Below are 23,787 nucleotides of genomic sequence, written 5' to 3' on the forward strand. Positions count from 1 at the left end.
TATAGACACTGCCATCAGGCAGGCAAGACTCAACGATGGACACCTTCTACAAGCGCAAACACCGATGGAAAGCAAACACCTATGGGCCGCCACCATGGCAGTAAAGGCCCAGGCCAGTCCTTCGGATTGGCGAATCTAGACAGACAGACAGACACTGCTATCACAGACATACCTACGGCTACGGGTCAAACAGTAATGGTGGTGGTGGCAGTACTAGTAATGACCGTGGTGTGGACTGTGTAATCTTGCCACACATCCAGATACACCCACACAGCCAACTATACCCCAAAACACACACCCTTATATATTCAAAACACTCTAATACAGACACATGCAGAACATGCCTACACACACACACACACACACACACACACACAAGTGAAGCGTTGCCATATTCCCAAAAAGGATGATCCAGCATTTCAAACCAAGCCAACATTACTACATACATTCACCATAACCCTTCACAGTGCCTTACATTCATATTTTGAAGGTATTTCTAAGGCTATGTTCTTATTCTTAGATTTCCTTTACATATAAGAGTGAATACCTGGAAACCTATCCGGCCCGGCTGTTTCATTGGTGTTCATTGGTGGTGTTGTCACAATTCTAGGCATTGTAATACATTTAGCCGTGAGTCGACAAGTGACCTCAAGTGTACTAAAGGTATTTTGCATGCTATTTTCCATTCATATCTTTACATAATTTCAAGGAAAAACAATTTATTAAAAAAAAAAAAGTAGTAAGCTTTCTCAAAGATAATCAGATTTGATAGATATAACGCGTTGCGTTATATAACAAAGGAAAGGAAATTAAGTATGAATAAAAAACATTTATTATGCACTGAATACATAAGCATAACTCACGCAATGCTGGCAAATTCATATGTTGCAGACTGCATGTGATTACAATCTTTACTGACTTAATAGGAGGTATGTACTTCTGTTCACATGATCTTTTTTAATTTCATCCAAGTGAAACATAATGACTAGCAAGTGTTTCGCGTATCTGCACTGTATTAATTTGTACTGTACGTACATATTGATGAGTAATACAATGGTAATATTAGTAGCAGCTTTGCATACAACAACAAGGTACCACAAGGTGGAAAAATAACGAGTGCATTTTGTTCAGATTTTCTCGTTTGTCTCGTCGTCTTCTTCCCTCATCACTGCTGTGGAGTCTACCGAGTCAGCAGCTCCTCGATTCAGCACCATAGAGCAAGTCGTGGCCGCTATGACTGCTGCGAGGCGGACAGAGGGAGGGGAGACCACAAGTGCTGCGATGGGCAAGATTTGTACCATGGAGAAGCGCGGGAAAGGTGAGCTGTCGGTCTCATTGTGGCCAAAGATCTGTTTTGTGAACAGTATGGAAAACTTCGTGAGTTTGACTTACATAACTAGTGACAGAAGAACAAAAATCACTACTTATACAGTTACTGTTGCTACTGCTGCTGCTGCTACTGCTGCTGCTGCTGCTGCTGCTGCTACTACTACTACTACTACTACTACTACTACTACTACTACTACTACTACTACTACTACAACTAGAAATCAATTTTCAAAATGTCGGAGCATATCACAACCACTAAAATATCCCAGCTGTTCTATAAAGCAGCTGGCTCAGCAGACTTGAATTACAAACACATTTATTCAACACCTGAGAGAAACTTGGGATCGGAATATCTTCAAATAAAACCTTTCCCCTTCCACTCATGATCAGCAAGCATTTTTTCTTTCATGTTTATTTATTTATTTTTTTTCAAAACAAAGAGATTTTCGCTTGTACGTATGTGTGTGTGTTTCACTGTTTGATCTGCTGCAGTCTCTGACGAGACAGACAGACGTTACCCTACGGAACGAGCTCAGAGCTCATTATTTCCGATCTTCGGATAGGCCTGAGACCAGGCACACAACACACACCGGAACAACAAGGTCACAACTCCTCGATTTACATCCCGTACCTACTCACTGCTAGGTGAACAGGGGCTACACGTGAAAGGAGACCCACCCAAATATCTCCACCCGGCCGAGGAATCGAACCCCGGTCCTCTGGCTTGTGAAGCCAGCGCTCTAACCACTGAGCTACCGTGTGTGTGTGTATGTGTGTGTGTGTGTGTGTGTGTGTGTGTGTGATGCACAGTATTTCCTATACGTATGAAACGCTTCAGCGTCCTATCGACTGCTGTTAAGAATCTGTCGTGGAAATTAATTGTCCATGGTTTTAAGATATTTTCATCGTTTCATGGATAATTTAACAAAAAATTGCAGTTTATATGAAAAAGAAAAAAGAAAAACCCAGCGTCACTTCACAGCCACATCTCTGCCGCCTTTGAAAACAGTCACAGCGCCAATGAGAGGCTGAGGCGTTTCAAGATGAGGACACAGAAGACTCACCTGGTTGACGCGGAGGTAAAGTGGGTTGAGAATGAAAACGAAGAAGAGGACGAGTAGTCCAGGGAGAATGATGGTGTGCATGAAGGCGAGGAGGTAAATATCCACCCACTTAGCGGCGCCCCAGTGCCCTTGGCCCTGGCGACGACCACCCGGCACGTACTCCCTCATCCCGCCATACGCTTCCATAGGCCTCACACTGGCGAGTCCTGCTGAAGACTTGTGGTCACCAGGTGGCAGGAAGCCTGGTACAAAATGAAAATATTGCACCAGAAGAAAAAAAAACTCAAATAACGAATAATAAAACCTCAATAAACAACTGCAAGACATACGAGAAAAATGAGGGTGTTATGGCGAAGGCGGAAAGGATGACTTAGGTAAAACTTTCACTGCTGTACTCACCTTAAGTAGTCGTGCCTCTCAGATCCTGTTTGGTGGTGCTTGATGCAGAAAGAAGCTGGCGGGATTATACAAACACTGAGCTCTAGAGTGTGAGTGGCAAGACTGAGGCACCCCAACCGCCCTCCCTCGCAGTGCCATCACCACCACCACCACCACGGCATCACCGCCACTTGCCGTCACTCAACCCGCCCCGTACACACACACACACACACACACACACACACACACACATACTACCGACAAAGTTGATACGTTATGAAGAAAACGTGTCAATGTAAATATCGTAGGATTTTCCCTCCCCTTTAGGTAATATACTTCCTTGCTTCCCCATTCCCCCTGGGTGATTTAACTCCCATAGCTTTCCCTAATAACCCTTGGGAATTCCCTTAAGTCATACAACTCGTAGCTTTCCCTCCACATTTACCTCGTTGCTAATGTCAATCCACTGGCATCACATCCCGGTAGCTAACCAACAGCCAGTTTAGTCATTAAGCCCTTCGGTACCATGACGCATTTCCGTATTCCTTCTGCTCACAATTTGGTGATCTTATATAGCAGCTTCAGAAACTTATGTAGGGATTTGAATAAATGAAGACTGTGGCCATTAATCTTCTGATCTCCATAGACCCTTCCTAATGTCAATAAAGTGGTCTAATCGTACACAAATTTCATGGTAAAAATGTGTCGCAGTATTGAAGGGGTTAATGATTTTCTATAGTTTGTTCGTTACAATGCGAGCGAGCCAGCTATAGCGGCGTTGTGTTGTCCATTTAGAGCCTGTGGCGTCGTTATCTACAGCGCTGATAGAAGGAGAACTGACAAACAATATAGGTATAGGCTTCTCACTTCCTTTCTTCCCCAGTGACAGCTGCGGCGTTGGGATACTTGTGCAGGCTGTGGCGTGACGCCCATGCCGAGACGCGACTTAGCGGCAGAAAAGTAAAGTAATAGATATTTCCCCCTTCCATGACTAGGCGTGTTCTCTTTCTCTCTCTCTCTCTCTCTCTCTCTCTCTCTCTCTCTCTCTCTCTCTCTCTCTCTGTGTGTGTGTGTGTGTGTGTGTGTGTGTCTGTCTGTCTGTCTGTCTTCCTGTCTGTCTGTCTCTTTTTCTGTCTGTCTGCCTCTCTCTCTCTCTCTCTCTCTCTCTCTCTCTCTCTCTCTTTAATGTATTTCTATAACGTGAAGATCGTTTGGCAGCAGAAGCCTTCACTCTTAGCGGTCTGGTGATGTAGGAGTGGCTGACGTGCTTGTCTCTTAACTGTGAGGTCATGTAGTGATCTCGCAACCCGGCAATCTCGCTAAGACTCCCTATGTGGGCCTGCGTGCCGTGCCATAATGCCTGAGTGCTCCCTGACAACCCGCTGAAGCCTTTCTGGACTTGTACATGTTGACGACGACGACGACGACGATGATGATGATGATAGGAAATTAAGAATGCATCGCTACGAATGTTGTTTAGATTTCCTTATATGTTATGGCGAAAGTGAAATGATAAAGCAAGAGGAAGGAGAAGCAATAATTCTTCGGTATCATTATGAGGGGCGTGTACTGGTGTGACGTGCCTGTGTATCATTAGTCCTCCTTGGCTGATAACATGAACAGACGCTATGGCACAAGATAACCAATCCGCTAATTGCGCCATTCATTATAGACAATGCTGTGAGTCTTATCTTCATAATGACGCTCATCTGTAATAACAACCTACTCTATATCTATCTGCACAGCCTTCACCTGTTCCTTGACTAGAGCACGCGTCATACAGGTCAGTCTTCAGAAACGCTTTATTCTCCCACTTCGACTATTTTCCAAAGTTGTAGAGATGATTAGTTGGGTTTTCAAGAGTGTTTCTCCAGTTAATAATGCATAAATCTTGTCACTCTGCCTCTAGAACCGTATAAACACCTTAAATTTGTGTAAATTTAAATGAAGCTTTTTGAAATAGTGAAGGTAAAGCACAGAGGAGTTTGAGAATAGGAGTCATATAGTACCACGCACCCTCAAGGCTGTTCCAGAGAGTTGTCAGGCGTACATTGTCAATGTTACGTGCAATAGTGTCATGAAGTGAAGATGATGTCAGTACTTTTCTGCAGTGTCACATAGGCTGATGTTTAACGCTTTTCCGTCTCATTAATTTGATTTTTTTTTTTCTTTTACGTCGAGCGAGTGTCATGTGGGTCTACGTTGAGGTTATCTATCTGTTCTGTCTGTATAACCCTTCAAAAGATTAATGTTACGGGTATACACAGCGTCATCGTGTTCCTTTTGCTACAGTTTGCTCATCCTTAACCTCTTGAGCACCATGGCGCGTTTCCATATTCATTCTGGTTACTATCTGGTGATTTTATACAGCTCCAGAAGCTTATGTGAGGAGATTAAAATAGTGAAAACTGTGGCCATTAATCTTTTGACCTCCATAGACCCTTCCTAATGTCAATAAAACGGTCTAATCGTACACAAAACTCATGGTAAAAATGTGTCCCCTGCAGTACTGAAGCGGTTATAAGCTTGCTCCTTTTAACTTACAATGCTTTGGATTTTCATAAGAACAATTTCTAAAGACTAAAAAGGTTATAAGTGCAGGAATTTTCGAAAGAATATGTTTCCATCGATGATACACAAGCGTTCTAAAATTATCCTTGAAAATTCAAATAACTTTAACCAGAGTTTGTGAAAAGTATCAGACGTTATAAGACGAATTATGTGAGAATGACGAAACTCAGTTAAGCAGATTTCTGTAGCAGCGTAGATGACTGGTAACTAACTCCCTCTGCCTCAAGGGCTGTCAGGCTATGGGACGTGTATGTAACTTATAGGGATAATCAAAAGGATGTGCATGGCTACGTGTAATGCTGAGTCATGGTGTGCTGCCAACATCATTGCTTCTTTCTGTTGACCTCTCCGTCATGTGGGTGTTTGGTATCGGGAGGCCTCGTCACTATAAGTCCGTATTCAGAAACGGTTTGCTCCCTCACCACGACTGTTTTCCAATGTCACATATACAGTAGATGACTGGCGGGGTTTTCAAGAGTGTTTCTCCAGTTCATAATACAGAAATCTCCTCAATTTGCCTCTAGGAACGTAAAAACACCATAAAAAAATAGAGTATTAATTTAAATAAAGATTTTTGAAATAGTGAAGGTGAGTTTTTGAGAATATGAGCCTAAATATGAGCTGGTTTCTGCTTTCCTTAGTAAGCTATCATAAGACTCCTTAAAGTTCCCATTTCCCTCAGTGAGACACCTTAGCTAAACAGTTTTCGAGAGGATTTTCATAGTTTAACAAAGATTCTGTACCGTCAATGAAAAATAAACCAAAAATAGTGAAGACTCAAACATGTCAGTGAGTTATGGAAGAGCGCTCCTCTCTGTGGCGCCATAACTCCATAAAACCAGTCAGTGAGTATAGGTATAACTGATGCAGCACACACGGATGGAGGACATTGAATCGATCACTCGCACTAATGACATGCCGATGAAATGTATTATCAACCCCTTCAGTATCATGACGCATTTCCGTATTCATTCTGCTTACTATTTTGTGATTTTAAACAGCTTCAGAAACTCATGTGGGGGATTAAAATAGTGAAGACTGTGACCGTTAATCTTTTGACCTCCAATGACTCTTCCTAATGTTAATGAAATGGTTTAATCGTACGTAAATCTCAAGATAAAAATGTGTCCCGGTATTGAAGAGGTTAATCACTCGCGCGCGCGTGCACACACACACACGGTCCTCTTCTGCGCAAACTCTACATGAGGTTCAGCCATTTTCTTTCCCTCTCCACCCCGTGCACTTGAAGAAACTTGCCTCAGAGTTCATCGGGACTCCACGAGAGGAACACAGAGGAAAAAAAAAAAAAAAAAACAGTGTGAGCGTATAAAGCTTTGTGTCATATTACTTAGTTGATCTTACTTCCGTTACTGCAATGGCGGAGTAGTAAGATGTGATTAATTGTATTGGGGAAGATGAAGATAAATAACTACAGAAAATATACCGCGCTCTCGTCAATGGTCCACCACTTTTCACGTCTCTTTTTATTTATTATATCACTTGAATTTTATTTATTTATTATTGTGATTTTTAGTAGCCTTTTTAACGTAGAGGTGTAGGGAGTGACATTCTGCAATGGTGAGGTTAGCAGCATATCAGCAGACAAGATTTTCGTAACAGTAGACCTGCTTTCTTCAGTCAGTATGGCCAGTTACTATAGTCATTCTGTATCAGCTTTCAGAGGAGTGACGGGTAGCATGAATGAACATGAGAAAGAGGGATGGGAGAAGGAAGACAACAGGAGATGGGAGGAGGAGCTCTCCTTAACCTCCAGGGTGGCAGACTTCTTCAGCTCAACAACCATTCACGGGGTCGGCCGCATCTACAGGCTAGTGGAAAACTGAATTTTTAACTGTTTGATGAATCAGTTCCCTCTCATGAATAAAATTATAAAGCACGTCTTTGTCCACTTTCGGTTCTCACGTTCCCTATAAGTCATGCAAGCCGCTAGCGTCCTCAGAGCTGAGCAGGCAACCTTTTCACGGGCACTGTGTGGTGTGGACGATTACGCCAGTCACCAATACCAAGTGTTCAGGTTGTGTGGATGAGTATTCCTGTCAAAGACCGGAGATGTTGCAGTTCAGGCGCTTTAGTAACTTTTCATTTTTATAATAGTGTTGGCCACTGGTGGCGGCGGGCTATGTGGTTCGCCTTGTGGGCGTGCATGTCAGTCTGGGCCATTTACCAGCTTTGTAGTGTGGCTGTGGACTACGCCAAATATCCGAAGACCATCACTCGAAGCGTGAGTATATTCACCACCATTTCATGTGTGTGTGTGTGTGTGTGTGTGTGTGTGTGTGTGTGTGTGTGTGTGTGCATGTGTGTGTATAACCTTCTTAATGATTGAGTCAGGCACGCCACCTCAGGCGTGCATAGTCACCGACGACGTCCTTTCATTCCCGGCGATTATTTGTTTCATTAATCCCTCCGTCCCGTCTTAAGCAAGACTTTGGCCATGCATGGTGATATTGCACATCACAGCTCACTGCACACCAAAATGCGGTCTGCTCAAATCTCATAAATACCTCGTAAACCGTCTTCATTAACCGAATCAAATATTTTCATTCACTAATGGGAATAAAAATTGTTTAGCAATATCCTCGGCAACGGTAATAATATTCTTTATTTTACACCACATTTCATGTTTCGCGAGATGAAATCTTATCTGTAATACACTAGCTGTGTAAAAAAGATCTATAAGCTCATGAGTGTACGCTGCATTTCCACCCGTGTGGCAGACCGAGGAGGAGCGGCTGGTGGAGCTGCCTGCCATCACCGTGTGCAACCTGAGCCCGTTGCCAGCCACCCCGGCACTAGCCTCACACCCGACCTGGGGCGCCTTCCTCGCCTTGCAGGACGCCGCCACCACGCCAGGTAACCCTGCCCACCAACTGCGTAAATCTTCCTCACAACCAGAAATAATGATGATAGTGATAATATTAATAATAATAATCATAATAATAATAATAATAATTAATAATTAACAATAATAATAATAATAATAATAATAATAATAATAATAATAATAATAATGATAGTAATAATAATAATAATTAATAATGATAATAATAATAATAATAATAATAATAATTAATATTATTAATAATAATAATAATAATAAGTAATTAATAATGATAATAATAATAATAATAATAATAATAATAATAATAATAATGATGATGATAATGATAATAATAATAATAATAATAATAATAATAATAATAATAATAATAATAATAATAATAATAATAATAAATAATATTAATAATAATAATAATAATAATAATAATTATTATTATTATTATTATTATTATTATTATTATTATTATTATCATCATCATTATTACTATTATCATTATTATTGTTCAGAATGCGATGAGACACAGCCAGAAATTAGCCAAGTAAGGAATGCCGAGAGCGTCACCCGCACCACGAGGGGGCGGCACCCTGCGGCAGGTGGCGGTGCTCAGGCCAGCACGCTGGGCCACGAGCAAGGCGGTGATCTCCAAGCCAGAGTAAAGTTTGAGAAGGTCCGACAAAGTCAACCAATGAATCCATCCCATTCCTCGTTTGACGGAGGCTTTCAAGCCACGGCAATGAGACGCCAGAATGAAGCTTCACGACGGACTCATGCTATTACAACACTGATGCACCACAAGGCAGCCAACGAGCACCTACCAGACAGTGACTCAGAGTACTCATCCCCTCACGCTTTAGGTAGAAATGTTCAGAGCGCACCAATGAGGACGAATGCAGTAGCGAGTCTTTTGCATAACAAGAAGAGTAGGATTGTCTCTCAAGCTCAATCCTTCAATTCAGAAGAAACACAAATCTTTCCACAGAGGTATAAAACCTACGGGAAGGTCAACCCTGAGCGGAGGAAGCCACAGCCACCCAATGAACACCTTGAGTATCCGAGACTCCCTGAGCAACAACACCTAAACGATCATCAAGTTCTGGATGCACTTTGGAAGCAAGATAGTGAACACACGGAACAATTCATAGATTCAAAGCTAAAGAATCGAGTCCCACAGCGAGTCAGGAAGTCTGGGAAGGATAAAGTTCAGTATAGGGAAGAACTTATGGATGAAGAACAGGACCAAAGTGTTCCATACCGAATTATGAAACTCTGGAAGGACAATGATCAGTATAAGGGAGAAAATATTAACCTAGGGCAAGAAGTAAGTGAAATAGAACGCAATCGAGTCCATGAGAGGATGTTACGTCTGACCCAGCATCGAGAACTCTCAAGAGCAGAATCCCTGTTTGTTGGTCACGGACAGCCGGAAAGAAGCTCAGCCAGGAGGGAAAATATATGGAAATTCGAACGTGAAATGAAAGGGCAGGATTTCGTAAAAGCTAGAGTACAGTTTGAAGAGAGTGGACATGCGATGAGAAACGATCTGAGGACACTGCCGCTGAAGAAAGCTACTGACGTGGGGACACCAACACCATCCCGTGCCTCACTCTCCAGTCCCCAGGTACAGGTCCCTTTTATTTGAGATTTAACATTTTTATTTTCCTTACAGTGAATCTAGTCGTATTTTATTGGCATTGTGGGCTTTTTTTTTTAATGTGAGCCTTTTTTTCTAAGCTTTTGTTGCCCTTGGCCGGCTTCCCCTCCTGCATAAAAGAAGAAAAATTGTATAAGTGTGAAGAATTTAAAAAAAGCGGCGCCATATGACCCTGTTGTTGCGGCGTTAATACTCAACCAGTCTCTCAAATGGGTGTACTATATAGAACGCATGCATGGACATTGTAATTACTCGGTCTTGTTTCCGTGTGATAACTATTTTTTTTTTTTCACACGCTTACACTCAAGTCTCCTGAGTATTAGTTGTTTCTATTCGTCTGCTTTCTGTTCGCGTTATTTAATCTTGTATATACTACCTGAACCGAACATAATATTATTTCTTTCCATTAATCTGTTCGTCACGGTGTTGCTTCCCTCGATCCTGCTCCTGCTGCACTGTGCTCCCTTCACTCTGGAGACGCTGATGGAGAGGCTCAACGAGACAGAAGGTGAGCCTCATCTACGAGCTGGAGTCAAGCTCAAATGGGAGTTTTCTTTATAAATTGTGCAAAAATCTTGGTAGAATCGTATAAAGTCTTGAAAGCTTCAGTAACGGTGACGGGGAGGCTCAACGAGACGGAAGGTGAGCCTCATCTAGCTGGAGTCAAGCTCAAATGGGGGATTTCTTTATAGATTATGCAAAAACCTTGGTATCGCACAAAAAGTCTTGAAAGCTCCAGTAACGGTGACGGAGAGGCTCAACGAGACGGAAAGTGAGCCTCATCTAGCTGGAATCAAGCTCAAATGGGGGTTTTCTTTACAGATTGTGCAGAAACCGTACAAACAGTCATGAAAGCTTTAGTAACTTCTACTATAAGCTGTAGAGGTAAAGCACTGGAGCGGTTCGGAATAAAGGCCATGTTTGTGAGGTGAATTTATACATCATTAGAATTCACTGTATTTTTTGAATTGTTATCATCTTCATCACCAGAATATTTCTCTTATTACAATTAACTGTATTTGTTGTTTCTTCTGTTGTTACCTTAAAGACAAAATTCGTCACTCAATATGATAAACTGCACTTTTTTTTGTTATTCAGTATGTTTTTCTTAATGACAGGAAACTTTTACTTATTTACCTATTGATCATCTCCTCTCGTAGCTGAGTATATATACGTAACGGTTCCACAATCATGTTTCTCTTCACCCATTACATAGATTTACCTAGTCACATTGCTTTCCTCTCATGACAGTATAACAGTTTCACAATCGTGTTTTTCTTCTCTCATTACATAGATTTACCTAGTCACATTCCTTTCCTCTCATGACAGTGTAAGTTTCATAATCGCGTCTTTCCCTTCATCACAAAAATGCATTGGTTACGAAAATCTGCTGCATCATAACATTTCTTTCCTCTCATGGCCGGACAACAGGGCTGAGTAACAGTTCCGAGGTGGAGGAGAACGACTCGGGCCAGTGTGGGACAGGATACCTCTCCTGCCGGGACAATACCTGCTTCAGGGAGCACCGAGCCTGCGACGCCTGGAAGGACTGTCCCGATAACACTGACGAGGAGAACTGCAGTGAGTGACAACGAATAAGAGTCATTCATTGGACCATATTCCTTCTGCGTCACACTTCTACAATTCCAAAGGCTCTGAATGAATCAACAAGGGTTTTTAAGGGTGTTTTGACAGTTTTAGTGACAAATTATTGTAATGAAAACGCTCTTGAAAACCCGACTTATAAATTATGTGGCCTTTTGAAAATAGTCGCGGTGATAGACCAAAATGTTTCTGGATTTGGAATTGTGTGTGTGTGTGTGTGTGTGTGTGTGTGTGTGTGTGTGTGTGTGTGTGCGTGTGTGTGCATGTGTACATTACCATTACTACTTATTATCCTTGCAGCGTGCGGCGTTGGGGAGTACAGATGTAACGGCGTGGAGCTGATCTGCCTCTCTCCCAACATGGTGTGTGACGGCGTATGGCAGTGCCCTCTGGATGACGACGAGCGCAACTGTGGTAAACATTGATGTATTACTCGTATAGCACGCAACAGATACATGCCAGACCCGCAGTGGTTCTTTGACGAGGTGTCGGTCTCTCTCTCTCTCTCTCTCTCTCTCTCTCTCTCTCTCTCTCTCTCTCTCTCTCTTTCTTCTGAATGGAATTTTATGGTGTTCAGTCTGTCTCGTGTTTACTTTTTTTTCATTATTGTTCTTTTTTTTCTTCCTCGTAAAATCGTAAATGTTTCTTTGCAGAGACAGGCGACTTTATACTCTCTGGGACCAGTTTCTGACGACGTAAAGATGATCAACACACACACACACACACACACCTGATGACCATTTCACCATCATCTCTCTCTCTCTCTCTCTCTCTCTCTCTCTCTCTCTCTCTCTCTCTCTCTCTCTCTCTCTCTCTCTCTCTCTCTCTCTCTCTCTATATATATATATATATATATATATATATATATATATATATATATATATATATATATATATATATATATATCTCCAGGAAATGCCAGAGTGGGGAGTGGCAGTGTAGCAGCGGACTGTGCATCCGAGACTACCTTCGCTGCGACCACGCCCCAGATTGCTACGACCAGAGCGATGAAATGAACTGTGGTGAGTCGATGGTGAATGGGACTGCGTAAAATGTGTTGGTGTAATGATATGTGTTGATTGCCTTTACATGTTAGTGTGTTAGAATAGTATAGGGTATATGGTATGGTAGAGTTTCGTAAGCGATGGTGATGATGCTGAAGATTACATATATATAGTGTTTGGCATTATTACATACACACAGTCACACACACACACACACACTCTCTCTCTCTCTCTCTCTCTCTCTCTCTCTCTCTCTCTCTCAACCACCATTTCACAACAGCCGTCCTCCTCTCCACGGCTTACAGAAGAGAACAGTACGAGTTGCGCGGCAGGGGAGTTTGCGTGCGGCGAGCTGTGCGTGACCAGTACCTTCCTCTGTGACGGGCGGCAGGATTGTGTTGATGGCGCCGACGAACAACAATGTGGTGAGTGCATGTGCCTGACAAACGGGGAACTCTCGTATAACATTTTACTTTCTGAGGGATTTGAATGTTATGTAATGAAAAATACACTTGGAAATTTAGTAATCTATCTTTTTTTTGTTTTTTTTATCTATTTTCCTATTCCTTCTTGCTTCTTGATAAATCACGAGCCACAACACTTAGGCTTTTACATCCGTGGTGTTCTCAGGTGAATGCAGAGAGGGCCTATTCCATTGCGGTGGCACTTGTCTCCCTCTGCACCTACGATGTGACGGGGAATACCACTGTCCCGACGGCGAGGACGAGGCCAACTGCAGTAAGTAAGCTGCTAACATCCCTGCTCTAGATAGACGAGAGGAAACACCAAACGATGACTACTGCCGTGCTTGACAATGGCTATGGTAACAGTGATAAAAGATACTTTGAGATCGTCTGCTCATTTGTTTCGCAAGCTTATACATGTATACTATATTCTCCCGCGAATGTCTTTGTGGCTGTTACGAGCATGATTATAGTATGCTTATTGTGCATTCCCATCACTTACCTTGCCTACCATTACTTCCTTCAGGACACCAGATGTAGTGAATTGCGCGGGATACTATGACTTACATTTTTTCTGTTTTTTCAAGTTTCCTGGCCACGTATACAATATTAAAAAACACTCGGTTCTCTCACAATGATTATGAGGCTGACAGAGATGATTAGCGAGATTCCCAAGATTTCTCCTGTTAATAATGTAGAAATCTTGTTAATCTGTCATTGAAAACGTAAATTAACACCCTTTGAAACCTGTGTAACTTCAACTGGAGGGAGGCTTTTGACAATAGTAGAGGTGCGGCGCGGAAGTGTTTCAGAACTGATGATTTCCACAGCGGACGGAAGTGAGGAGTGTCCAGCAGACCACCTTACCTGCTACAAATGGTTCTCTCACTATTGTCTACACCCGGCCTTCTTCTGTGACGGAAGAAAGGATTGCTCTTTTGGCTACGATGAGGAAGACTGCGGTAGGTGGGAACATTGACTGCAATGGGTGCAATAGGAAGAAAAAGCATCTGATGTCACCAGTGCGTAACTCTTTCATTAACCCCTTCAGTACCAGGACACGCTTTCATATTTATTCTGGTTATTATATGGCGATTTTATACAGTTTCAGGAACTCATGTGGAGATTAAAATAGTGAAGATTCTGGACCATTAATCTAATGTAAAAAAAAAAAAAGTTTAATTATACCCAAAACTCGTTGTAAAAATGCGTCCTAGTACTGAAGGAGTTAAGTTCTGCTCATAGACGTGGAAAGGAGAATAAGATAGCGTAAACTTTTCATTGACTTTCCTCATGTCCACATTGGCAATTTTTTTTCCCATCATGTTCTCAGCACCACAGGTCCCATAATACCACTTAGTCGCGGTACCAGAACTTAACCGATCAATCCATCTATCAATCAACCAATCCGTCAGTCTTAGCAGTATACTTCCATTCACCTCATCTCGAATCCCATGAAGGAGACAAACATCTGCTCACCATGACACGTACATCAATCTTTTTTTTTGTCATAACCTATAACACCTGTAGGTCTACTTGAAGAGTATGGGAAGCGCTTTCCAGCTTTCACCAATTAGCGGCGCAGGCAATCTTATTTATAGAGGTACTCATATTAGGTCCAAGCGCACTCTGTCCAAGCGCATCTTTGGTGTAAGGCAATCACACCTTCACCTAGAGCCTGGATATCATGGCGACATATAGGTAACTTTAAACAACTCGACAAATGACAGAAAAGTTTCAAGCTGGTACGTGGTGGGATTCGAACCTATGCGCATGGGCGTCTGCCCGATCCCACACTCACCACCTAATCCACCTTATCAAACCGCAACTAAGTGCCAAACGTCCGTATTTGTGTTAGGCGAGGACCAGAATTATCCCGAGGGCGAATGAAGCATCCCCAAGTACCGCCGCACGAACGCCCCTGCAACTCCTCGGGCTGATAATAATGATAGTTTATTTTATCACTATATTTGTTATCATTATGGCTATCATTTTTGTTTATTTTCAACGTCCTCGGCTTCTCATTGATTAAGTCTTTCAAATTTCCTATAAGTGATTAATACCATCTTTTCCTTCTCAATCTTTACGTTCTTTCTGTACTAGCTAACTTACACCGTCCGGCTCATTAATGTCTTGCACTGTCTAAGGTTCAGTAATTAGTGGTGTATTCTTTTTATAATTCAACCCAGGTGAGTGTGGCGAGGGACTGTTTCACTGCGAGGACGACACCTGCGTGCCTCTCCACCAGCGCTGTGATGGCAGCCACCACTGTCCGGACGGCGAGGACGAGAGGGAGTGTGGTAAAACATTCATACGTTCCTATACTTTTTTTTTTCTATGTCATGTGGGCTTTGCACGGAAATTTATGGGCTAAAGGGGATACTTTTTGGGGTACCTTTTATCTCAAAGCCCTTCCGCTAGGAAACCGTTGCCGCGAGTGAGGAATCCCAACCTACACTCAAACCGTGGACAGGCGCTTGGAGACCTCTCGGACCCCAAAGCGCGCATGGTTCCACTGTACCACGCTTCTACCTGCTTCTTTACTTCCATCTTCCTACGACTTGACTTCTTTTATGAGGGAGATTTCAAGACATTTGTCCCAGACTTGGCTAATTCTGTTAATCTTTTAAGGAACTGGCAATCAAGTGGGCCTTTTTTTTTATAATTCTTTGTTGCCCTTGGCCAGCTTCCTCCTCTTCCATAAAAAGAAAAATACGGATGAATAATTAATTGTGTGCTTGTTTAACTGTTAGTGTTGCAGTGAAGTGTTGGATAGCAGTGTTGGAACCATGCATGCTTTGGGGTCCGAGGGGTCTCCAAGCGCACGGGTTCGAATCCTGTCCACGGTTTGAGTGTAGGTTGGGATTCCTCACTCGGGGCAACGGTTTCCTAGCGGGTGGGCTTTGAGATAGGAGGTACCACACAAAAAGTATCACCTTTATCCCATAAATTCCCGTGAAAAGCCAACATGGTGTAAAATTAATAAAAAAAAAAAAAATCGGTTCCTGTCTATATGTCACAGTGCATCTACGACACACACACACACACACACACACACACACACTGATTTATGAATTATTTGGCCAGAGCGTTGCCTTGGAGGGAGTCATCATTGCGCAGGTGAAGGAGTGTGTCTCCCCGCCAGCAACTTGTGTGATGGCTTACAAGACTGTCGCGACGGTTCGGACGAGATCTGTGGTATGTATGTCATGCACTTATGTGTTGCAGCATTAGTGGTAGTAAGGTTAGTAGTAGTAGTAGTAGTAGTAGTGATAATAGTAATAGAGCTGTTAGTAGTAGTAATAGAGTAGTAGTAGTAATAGTGGCAATAGTAATGATTTCGGTAGAAAAGAATAAAGAAAATAAGAAAAGTGAAGATTTTAACATAATAATAACAAAAACACGCTACTACTACTACTACTACTACTACTACTACTACTACTACTACTACTACTACTACTACTACTGGTGCTGTAGCTATGAAATAAGAAAAATAATTATGATGGTAATAGCAATGTCAAGATCAATTCTTGTGAGCATTTCAGCATTCATGTCATGGATTGTCTTCTGAGAATGAAATAACGAATTGGGGAAAAATAATAATTTGGATTCATTTACGATTTGTTACACAGCTGATTTATTTGTCTTTCTCCCGTGTCGCACAGGAGACTGTCCCATGAACTACTCACTGGTGTGCGGGGATGGCCACTGCCTCCACAACAGCTATCTTTGTGACGCTCATCGAGACTGTCGAAATGGGAGGGACGAGCGAGGCTGCGGTGAGTCCCGTCACGCTCACTTTCATCCATCAGACGCGCTTATACTGCACAACACAACAGTTTCGATGAACACACACACACACACACACACGTCTTTGAGTTTGCAGTAGCTTGTAATATTTAGCTAATTGTTAACATTGGTGAAGCACCATCTTTTCTGTTAAGGAATCATTTCAAGCTTCTTATTTAAGTGTATGTGTGTTTTGATTCATTTCAGAGGCCTGCGCGGAGGGCCGAGTGCTCTGCAGTGGCGACGACACGTGCATCTACTCCTTCCAGCTGTGTGACGGGGAGATAGATTGTGTGAATGGTACAGACGAGCTGGAGTGCGGTGAGTAGCAGTGTGCTCCGCGCCTTGCAGTTTTCCATAATGCCTTTCACTGTTTTATCAACTGCTGTCACTCAGTATGTCGGTCACACTAAAGCGACCCAAAACTTCAGGTTTGTGTGGAGAGGACTATTTTGTGTGCAACGATTACATTTGCGTGCACCAAATGTTTCGCTGTGACGGCGTCGACGACTGCAGTGGCGCAGAAGATGAAATGCATTGCGGTGAGTTCTGAGTGGAAGTCATTAGATAGTGAGTTTTGAGTCCAAGAGTTTCTGCTTTGTTTGAATATTTAATGTTATTAAGAATTGTGTGCCAAATACTTAATTTGATGCTGTTTTTGTACTTATTCATCTGTTTGTGATTTACAGTCTTATGACAAAGCATTTGTTCTGAATAACAGTATTTTTTGTTACTTGCCTGATCAAAAACAAAGTATCTTTTGAAAAAGTGAAGTAAATGAACAAACTAAAAACTACATTTGCCAAAGCAAAGTTCGTTACAGGAGTACACTGCAAAAAAAATTTGCCTTGGTGGTCTACATTAAGACTGTTCAGGTGACAACATCCGCAGAACAATGTCCTGAGGGCGTGATGCGGTGCAGCGAGGGGCGCTGTGTTGACCCAACCCGGCGCTGTGATGGTTACGCTGACTGTGACGGTGCTCACGACGAGAGGAACTGCAGTAAGTACTTGACAAATGAAAGTGACGAAAATTTGATTTGAAGCAATTTCACTTCCCTATGTCTTTCATTAATAACCCTGATCTGCTTTGTTGCAGCTGGGTGTAAGCTGGGACTACTTTGTGAAGACTTGCTGTCCAGCTATTGCGTGCCGCTGGAACAAATGTGCGACGGACGAGCCGATTGTGGAAGTGGAGCCGATGAGTTGCTGTGCGGTGAGTATCAAGGCCATCATAGACATCATTATATGAATGAGTTGTTGGGAGACATTTTGCCCGAAACTCAATATATATGTGTAACACAGCGGGCTGCCTGATTCTAGATGTATTCTAGATAGAGACAACTGCCGGGTAAAGTGTCGTTTCTTGCACACAGAGGAGTACGTGGAGGCTTGTCCGGGGCTCGACTTCAGGTGTGATGACGGCACGTGTGTGGCGGCAAGGTACAGGTGTGACGGGGAGAGAGACTGCTCCACTGGCGAGGACGAAGTGAGCTGTGGTATGGGTGACGAAATATTGAATTTTTCTCAGTTTGTGGGATGTAATGAGAAGAATGGAGGTCTCACTCTCATATAGGACTATATAAATAAATAAATAAGCAAATAAATGCAATGAAATAATAGATGAATAAAATTGTAGTATGCTGACAGACAGACATAGATACATTGAGACAAATATATATATATATATATATATATATATATATATATATATATATATATATATATATATATATATATATATATATATATATATATGTATATATATAAAGGTAAGTTTATACATGAATAAAGGTAAGTTTACAAAAAAAATGGAATGATTAAGTGACTTAGAAAAATTGCAAGTCCAGCATTGTCTTGTTCTTTTTTTTTTTTTTCTCAGACAGTTGTGTGGGTGGCGCACATTACTGTGCAGACAATGACACGTGCATTGCCGCCCATCACCTGTGTGGCGCAGACTGCAGCGCACCATCACAGGAACAGAACTGCAGTAAGTGTTACAAGTCATAACCTACAGATCACTGACACACTAATGTTCCAGCAGCAGTCACTTTAGCACTGGCATTTTGTAGACAACATTCAGCCACAAATGTTGGCAATGACACATTAATATCATAAGAAATAATCATCTTGAATGAATAGTACAATTTACAGGTACCATAGTTGTTTTATTTGAGATTAATCACATTTTGTATAAGTATCATAACTGTTACTTGAGAAAGTAGAATAACGCGTATAGTAGTAGTAGTAGTAGTAGTAGTAGTAGTAATATTATTATTATTAGTAGTAAGAGTAGTAGTAGTAGTTATAGAAAAAGTAATAATGGCAATAATAATAATAATAATAATAATAATAATAATAATAATAATAATAATAATAATAATTTAAGAAAAAATCGATGGAAATGAAGCCTCCAATTTTTCACCAAGATTCCACAGCTGCAGTATCTTCAAAATCATTCTTTACTCTTCATAAAACTCCAGATCAGTACCCTACTTTGAAACTCTTTTGCTCCTTCGCCCTCAGCAGCCGCGGCCGAGGGGTGTCCCGCGGGGCTGGTGTGGTGCGGGATAGGGAGCTGCGTCAATCCTCGTTTTCTGTGTTCTGAACCATGGTCGTCCTCGCCTTGCCCTGATGAACTACGACGTCGATACTGTGGTTCGTATCAGCTCTCTCTCTCTCTCTCTCTCTCTCTCTCTCTGGTCCATGTTGAGAAACGCTTTGCTCTCTCACCAGGACTGTTTTTCAAGGCCACCGAGATGATTAGCGGGGTTTTCAAGAGTGTTTTTCCAGATATTAATGTAAAAATTTTGTCACTCTGCCTCAAAAACAGTAAAACACCTTAAAAAAACTAGTGTAAATTTGAATATGAAATAATAGAGGTGAAGCACAGAAAAGTTTGAGAATTTATAAGGGTGGAAAATCTCTCTCTCTCTCTCTCTCTCTCTCTCTCTCTCTCTCTCTCTCTCTCTCTGAGTATTAATTAGACTTTTGAAAGCAGAGGACGTGTCATCGTTAGCCGTAGTGCACAACCTGCGTAGTCAGTGCAGCCAACAATACCGGGAAGTAGTTCGTCTTCAAGGGAGATCTGTTGTCAGCCCTGCTCATTCTCAGCAAGATATCTGCGGTATAGTGTGTGTGTGTGTGTGTGTGTGTGTGTGTGTGTGTGTGTGTGTGTGGTGAATTTACGTCTATTGAGCAAGTATTTACCAGATGAAAGTTATGATCATTAAACCATTAAAAGAAAACATACAGTCATCTTTCCCCATATTTCGAACACTTCACTTTCTGAGGTATAACTTCTCGGATCAGTTAATGTTGGTCACAAAGCTGAGTGAAGGACACTAACTCTCTCGAGCATCATCAGGTACTCAGGGCGCAGGGATAGGCATGGCTAGACGTATCTTAAAGTAGCTTCTCCTACAGACACCTATCTGGAGACTATCGACTGGAGTGTCATCTGCCAGACGGGGATCTTCTGTGACCACTACGGGTGTTATGATGATCACCTCAGAAGTAAGTCCTGGAACAGCATTCTCTAACGTTTCGATGTCTTGTCTTCACATGCTGGTAACAGTCTTCAAGTGGAAGTTAAATGGAATCTCAAGGATATTTTCATAATGATGGTGATGGCATGACGAGTATTTCCTCTTCTCTTATATATATTCTAATAAGAGAAGCTACCCATCATTTATGTGGCCTTTCAAAACAATCCTGATGGCTTACTGACACAATCGATAGCAACCAGCGTCACACCGACATTTCTTTGATATATATATATATATTGTATTGTGGCAGGTTATCAAGAGAGCACGCCTAGACCTGGTTTGCAGTGCTCCAAGTGTGGCGGCACCACTGATCTCTGCTGGCCCTCCAGATGTGAGTGTGGGAAGTTCAAGCATACGAGAGACCATACGTTCGCTGGTGACTTAGCGGTGCGACCCAAACTTACTGGTGGTGTCTGGTCTGTCCACTGCTGCCTATAGTGTGCCTGAATGCATGGTTGCAGTGATCATTTCGTTTCGTCTCTTACATCTTTATTAGCTGTGCCCTCTGTTTCGTACAGGGGCGGACGACTGGCGGGCAGGGCGGCTGGAGCAGACCACATTGAAGCTGATGTTGCTTCGCCAGAGAGCTGACTTTGCAGACCTTCAAGAAGTGTTCTCTACCCCAGCCGCCGACCAGCTCCTCTACTCCCTCCCCCCTGAGAGCCTCGTTTACTCTTGTTCACTTGACAACACCCCCTGTGACTATCGGTAGGTTAAGATAGATAAAAGTTCTTTCATGAAGAATAAAAAAAACAATTTCATAGCTTCGTTACACCACTGACTTCACTCTGACCCAAAGAACAACACCCTCTGTCGACTTTTTGGGTAGTGTATACTGCATGTGTCGGAGCGCTATACGGCTGCTGGACGGTGAATGGACACTTCCCCTCTCTGTTTCATGGTATTGCCAGTGGGAGATGGACCTCGCTATGGAAAAAAAAAAAAAAAAGATGACGCTGCTGGACTCCAGAGATGTTTATACTGCCACTTGACTTTATTAGACTGAACGGGGCTACGGTTGTTTTCACACACACACACACACACACACACACACACACACACACACACACACACACACACACACACACACACACACACACACACCAACTTGGAAATTAATCCCGAGATCCCTCCATTTCACATCTAAGGAGTCAGTCACCCTATATTCTTTTTTCTTTTATTTTTTTTCTTGTAAGAATTATCAGCGTCATCAGCTTTTAATTTCCAGGTGGTTCTTCACGTGGCCCAGTGACACACACGGCATGTGCTACACCTTCAACGCGAGACACAGCGACAATCTCACCCTCCCCCGCCCGCCGGCCGCCACCGCTCACGTGGGCCCCAAGGTAATGGTGCTCGCGTGGCTCTCTTCTCTAATTCATTGACTTCACTACCTTCAAAACTTAGTGAACTTCTGAACTTGCTGAGTGCGAACTGTGTTTTCATTCTCCCTGTTATTTTGCCTGTCTCACTATTTCTTCCTTTCTTTTTTTTCTTTTATTTCCTTTCTTTTCTTCTTTTTCCTTTCTTCTTGTTTTTCTTTTATTTCTCCTTTCTGTTTCATTCTTTTCTCTTCCTTCTCCTTCTTCTTCTTCTCCTTTTCCTTCTCCTCCTCCTCCTTCATCACCACAATGGCGTTAGTGATCCTCTCTTCACAAAGCACAAACCTCCATCTTTCATTTCTCCGCTTTGACCTACTCTATCAAATCGTCTCTTTATGCAGTCCCTCCATCTCTTCCTTGCCCTGCCTCGTCGCCACCACTGCACCGAAAAGTCAGATCCAGTAGTGCTATACAAGTCAAATGCATCACAACTTATTGAATCGAATTCCAATGAGAGTCACTTCAGTCAACAGTCTTCTTTTACATTCCTTGCGAGAGTTTGTTTTTGTTTTTAGAATGGACTTCGCTTGGCGCTCACAGTTCACCCTGGCCTGTCGCTGTTATCGCCTGAGATGGGGCTGCGCGTGGTGGTTCACAATCCCTACCACTTGCCGGTGCCAGATGAACAGGGATTCAATGTGGGCCCGGTGCTTCCTCCGTCTCTGTCAGCCGGGTGAGTCAGTGTGCGACTCTGTATAATTTTGTGTGAAGGCCAGTGGTACGATACTTACACTGTAGGAAATAATGGTAAAGATAATAATGATGATGATGATGATGATGATGATGATGATGATGATGATGATGATGATAATAATAATAATAAATAGCAGAAACAAAAGAAACGCGTAATTTTGTAGTTTAAAACAGTAAAAGATTCGTGAATAAATGGAACAAGGTAAATGTAAATCTGACGTACTCTTACACACACACGCACACACACACACACACACACACACACACACACACACACACACACACACACACACACACACACACACACACACACACACACACACACACACACACACACACACACACACACACTTTACCATTTCAATCTTAATGCGGATATAAATAAACGTAGCCATTGTGACTTTTTTTCCACCCAGATCATAAATCGACGTCTTGGCAAACCTCACTGGCTGTGTCGCGAGGACCCTCCCTCCGTGCCTCACTACTCCACTACGGTACACGCGGACTTAAACCCTTTCAGTACTGGGACACATTTTTACCATGAGTTTGGGAATCATTAGACGGTTTAACTGACATTAGGAAGGGTCTATGGAGGTCAAAAGATTAATGGCCACAGTCTTATCTTTTTTTTCTTTTTTTTCTGACATTAGGGTCTATGGAGGTCAGAAAATTAATAGCCACAGTCTTATTTTATTCATTTATTTCTTTTTATCCCCACAGTTTCTGAAGCTGTGTAAAGTCACAAAACAGTAACCCAAATGAGTATGAAAATGCGTCATGGTACTGAAGGAGTTAAATGTTGTTCCTTTTAACCCTTCGACTTGAGTCAATGCTGTACTTCATACCTGTTGTTTCATTTAACCCTTCAGTACCAAAACACGTTTGGAATATCGTTTTCGTGTTTGTTCGGCTTACTATTTGGTGATTTTATACATCTTCCGAAACTTACGTGGGGATGAAAACAGTAAAGACTCTAGGCCATTATTCTCCTGTCCTCCATAAACCCTTCCTAATGAAAATAAAATCATCTAATCAGACCCAAAACTCAAGGTATAAAAATGCGTCTCAGTACTGAAGGGGCTAAGTGGCTCAAGATTATTTGAATTAGCAAAATATAAAGCTACAAGGGTAAAAGGTTCGAAGTGTTTGGTCATTCACTTTGTTGGTATCGGTGACTTGCAATCATTATAACTAAAGTCAGTTGGAAGAGATCTCATACCAGTCAGAGGGTTAAGTCTACGCTCTTATTCTTTTCGGCATGTAAGAGACAGTCTGCAGCTTCGGAGTGTATTCAGCTCACATTCTTGCTAGACTTTATTGATGGATTGCTATAAATTTCCACTTTTCGTATATAATCTTACGTAAATTGTCATCATGCACCAACCTAACTATAGTCACCTACACAGAAACTTCTCATCAAAGCACTACATTCTGTAAACAAATAGTA

At 42.2% G+C, this 23,787-nt stretch overlaps 1 protein-coding gene across 1 annotated transcript in view; it reads left to right on the forward strand.

The window, feature by feature from the left end:
- Nucleotides 1-23,787, forward strand: part of LOC123520811 — a 51,646-nt gene that overhangs the window by 24,321 nt on the left and 3,538 nt on the right. The window contains exons 3-30 of the mRNA XM_045283433.1: nucleotides 1,132-1,318; nucleotides 7,017-7,170; nucleotides 7,458-7,584; nucleotides 8,081-8,216; nucleotides 8,712-9,823; nucleotides 10,334-10,364; nucleotides 11,288-11,437; nucleotides 11,762-11,875; nucleotides 12,373-12,483; nucleotides 12,771-12,890; nucleotides 13,096-13,203; nucleotides 13,760-13,891; nucleotides 15,119-15,229; nucleotides 16,017-16,127; nucleotides 16,595-16,708; nucleotides 16,926-17,039; nucleotides 17,150-17,260; nucleotides 17,610-17,720; nucleotides 17,817-17,933; nucleotides 18,094-18,216; nucleotides 18,600-18,707; nucleotides 19,244-19,375; nucleotides 19,719-19,844; nucleotides 20,144-20,233; nucleotides 20,516-20,596; nucleotides 20,784-20,973; nucleotides 21,494-21,611; nucleotides 22,163-22,320. Of these exons, the coding sequence (XP_045139368.1) occupies nucleotides 1,132-1,318; nucleotides 7,017-7,170; nucleotides 7,458-7,584; nucleotides 8,081-8,216; nucleotides 8,712-9,823; nucleotides 10,334-10,364; nucleotides 11,288-11,437; nucleotides 11,762-11,875; nucleotides 12,373-12,483; nucleotides 12,771-12,890; nucleotides 13,096-13,203; nucleotides 13,760-13,891; nucleotides 15,119-15,229; nucleotides 16,017-16,127; nucleotides 16,595-16,708; nucleotides 16,926-17,039; nucleotides 17,150-17,260; nucleotides 17,610-17,720; nucleotides 17,817-17,933; nucleotides 18,094-18,216; nucleotides 18,600-18,707; nucleotides 19,244-19,375; nucleotides 19,719-19,844; nucleotides 20,144-20,233; nucleotides 20,516-20,596; nucleotides 20,784-20,973; nucleotides 21,494-21,611; nucleotides 22,163-22,320 (4,397 nt within the window). The remainder of the gene's footprint in view (nucleotides 1-1,131; nucleotides 1,319-7,016; nucleotides 7,171-7,457; nucleotides 7,585-8,080; nucleotides 8,217-8,711; nucleotides 9,824-10,333; nucleotides 10,365-11,287; nucleotides 11,438-11,761; nucleotides 11,876-12,372; nucleotides 12,484-12,770; nucleotides 12,891-13,095; nucleotides 13,204-13,759; nucleotides 13,892-15,118; nucleotides 15,230-16,016; nucleotides 16,128-16,594; nucleotides 16,709-16,925; nucleotides 17,040-17,149; nucleotides 17,261-17,609; nucleotides 17,721-17,816; nucleotides 17,934-18,093; nucleotides 18,217-18,599; nucleotides 18,708-19,243; nucleotides 19,376-19,718; nucleotides 19,845-20,143; nucleotides 20,234-20,515; nucleotides 20,597-20,783; nucleotides 20,974-21,493; nucleotides 21,612-22,162; nucleotides 22,321-23,787) is intronic.

The sequence above is a fragment of the Portunus trituberculatus genome, chromosome 47, assembly GCF_017591435.1.
Source record: "Portunus trituberculatus isolate SZX2019 chromosome 47, ASM1759143v1, whole genome shotgun sequence".
Classification (NCBI taxonomy): domain Eukaryota; kingdom Metazoa; phylum Arthropoda; class Malacostraca; order Decapoda; family Portunidae; genus Portunus; species Portunus trituberculatus.